We start from the raw sequence: 2,789 nt of genomic DNA, 5'->3' as shown, positions 1-2,789 counted from the left end.
AAAACGGATGTAAAAAGTGACATGGGGGGGGGGACTAGTTGTAAAGTCCATATTCTGGTACATCTCTTCATTTCTCCAACATCACCTTCTCTCCTCTGCCTTCCTCCTCCCTTCAAGTATAGCAATATAGCCAATGCAACTATACTCTGTGTGTGATTCCTTTCTAAATGGCCTACATTCAGAAATACCTTTCAAAAGTCTCCACTAATAAATTAACATAAAAAAGAAAACAGATCGGGGGGTGGGGTGGGATGGAATATGGCAGCAACAATCTTATATTTTTTGAGGCCCGGCAGGCCAAATAATCCTTTCAAATCTTCATAAGCAGTAGTCAAAGTTACAAGAGTTGAAACACTTCCCTGGAGTAATCATGGGCAGTATCAAAAGTGGAATGACTCCAGCAGCAGAACTGATGCTCTCCCTTGTGTCTGCAGTCCCTTTGTTTGCCAAGGTTGTGATCGATGGAGAGGGTCCACCTCGCTTCCAGAAGCATTGCTTGAATTCCATCTATAACAACACAGGACAGTGATCTGAATAACTGAGCAGCATTCTTCTTTTACAGCCACAGCCTCACTTCCTACCTAAAGCAGCGACAATACAAAGAACAGGGTCTCTTGCGAAGTGTCCTTCCAAGAGGCAACAACCTGAGGCTCTGGCAGCTATTTACACAACTAGGCTTCAGCACCAGGAAGATGCTAGCTCTAACCACCCCCACCCCCAATTCCTTTTACACTTACATGCAAAGGGTCACTAACTGTTCTCAGCCCCATTGCTTGGAAGAAGCATGACATATGAACTGAATGATTTGCAGATACGGGCAGGGATTTTTAAAATACTGTATATATATTTTTTGGGTGTTCGCTAAAGCACAGCAATCATGGTTGCAAATTCACCTGATTGACTTTGGGTGCTCTTCACCTTGACTTGCGGAGGAGGGCATTTCTTGCTCTGTCTCCGGTGGCAAAGCACTTGGGCCAGCCTTGATCTAGCAGCTGCACAAGAATCCATCATGCCACAGCACACTGCAAGCACATGCTGTGTTTGAGAAGGGCCGGAAGAGCTGTCCACTGAGGCTATTAGTCCAGCGAGCAAGACAAACAACATGCTCTAGGGTTGCTAGAGGGATCCGATCAAGCGCTTCAAGCCTAACTCTTAATTACAGAAGAGGATTTCTGTGCAGGGAAAGGAATGAAAGTCACCCAGTGACTCTCTCTCTCTTTTACACACACAGCTAATGAAACACACACACGTGCACGAACCACAGGAGAGCATTTGCGCGTGTTTTTCATGCTTGAGCCTCATGCACAACTTCTCTCAGCCGGTTACAGACTGGTGCTGATAACCGCCAAGGTTGCAAGTTCGACCCCAATGCATGGGGCAGCTGCATATTCCTGCAGTGCAGAGTGGGGGGGGGGGACCCAGCCAGATGGGCAGGATATAAAGAATATATTATTAATATTTTATTGGACTAGATGATCCTCAGGACCCCTTCCAACTCTATGATTCCTAGCAAAACATCGCGCGCGTGAAGCGGGCTGCCCATCCAGACGCGCGCTTCAGGAAAGCAACCCGAGTTGGCAAGCCCACACGGCACTTTTCGCCGGGCAAAACTAAGGCGGCAGAGAGAGGTGATTGTTAGGGAATCCGTCTGGAAAGGCTCTTTCCAGAAAGGCGCTGGGGAAGGGCTGCAAGGGGAGCGGGGCGATGGGCGGCAGGAGGGCAGCCCTCTCCCCGCCGGGCTCCTACCTGCCCTGGCTGGGGCCCGGCTAGGCGGAGTTGGAGGCGCTCCGCAGGCGCGGCCCGTGCTGCTGGACCAGGTGCTGCTGCTTCTGCCGCGTGGACTTGACGGCCAGGATGGCCTGGCGGTTCTTGTACTGCACCAGCTGCAGCGTGATCTCGGCGTTCCAGCCCTGCTCCTGCGGGCACCGAAAGTCGATCTCTTTGCCCTCGGCCATCACCACCGTGAAGTACACGTACTTGCCTTTGCGCTCCACGCAGTCCACCGTCTTCATGGTGGAGAAGGGCAGCTCCTTGATCTTGGCGACCACGGAGGGCGCCGCGCTCGTCGTCGTCGTCGTCGTCGTCTCCAGGCCGGGGAGAGGAGCAGCAGGCGGCGGAGCAGGAGCCGCCGCCGCCGCCGCCGCCGCCAGCTCCGGCTGCTTGGGCGGGATGAGCAGGAGCCCTTCCTCGGTGAGGATGCAGCGCTTCTTCTTCCACAGCTGCAGCAAGCCGTCGCTGCGCTTCTCCAGCACGCCCTCCTTCACGGCTTTGCAGCCGCCCTCCAGCATCCTCCCGGCGCCGGCGCCGCCGGAACAAAGTTCCCGCAAGAGCCGGGCAAGGAGAGGAGCCTTCGGGGTCCCGGGAGCCTTTTCTCCGCCTCCGACGGCGCCCGGGCGTCCCCCGCAGCCACTGAGGGAAGCTGCTGGGCTCGCGCTGCTTTTGAACGCCAGCCGGGCGCGTCAAGGGGGAAGAAGAGGCTGGCCGAGGAGGGAAGCCCCGCCGCGCGCTCGCTCGCTCGCTCGCTCGCACACCCTTCGCCTCGGGGCCGGCGCGCCTCCCCGCCTCGCTCGCTTCTCCGTCTCCTGCCCTCCCGCCAGAGAGGCCTGTAGCGCCTCACGCGAACCGCCGCGCCGCCGCCAAAGAACAAAGCGCTTCTCCCGCGCTGGCCATTTCCGCTCCTCAAACTCGAGGAGGCGAGGAACCCGGCGCGCTCCGGGCTGGAGCACTTTTTAAATGGCATCGGCAGGCAGGCAGGCTGCAGTCCTGGCGCCCCCTGGAGAATGCGCCAC

General features: G+C 56.4%; 1 protein-coding gene across 1 annotated transcript; it reads right to left on the bottom strand.

Moving 5' to 3' along the window:
• Positions 1–370: 370 nt before the first annotated feature.
• Positions 371–2,444, bottom strand: PHLDA1 (pleckstrin homology like domain family A member 1; the record flags this gene model as incomplete). Its single annotated transcript, XM_081879447.1, has 2 exons — positions 371–507; positions 1,747–2,444. A coding segment is annotated over one exon (678 nt), but the record flags the coding sequence as incomplete, so codon positions are not given.
• Positions 2,445–2,789: the final 345 nt, after the last annotated feature.

Source organism: Podarcis erhardii (assembly GCF_964252035.2).
Source record: "Podarcis erhardii genome assembly, chromosome: 10".
NCBI classification, from domain to species: domain Eukaryota; kingdom Metazoa; phylum Chordata; class Lepidosauria; order Squamata; family Lacertidae; genus Podarcis; species Podarcis erhardii.
This window is presented reverse-complemented; position numbering and strand designations above follow the sequence as displayed.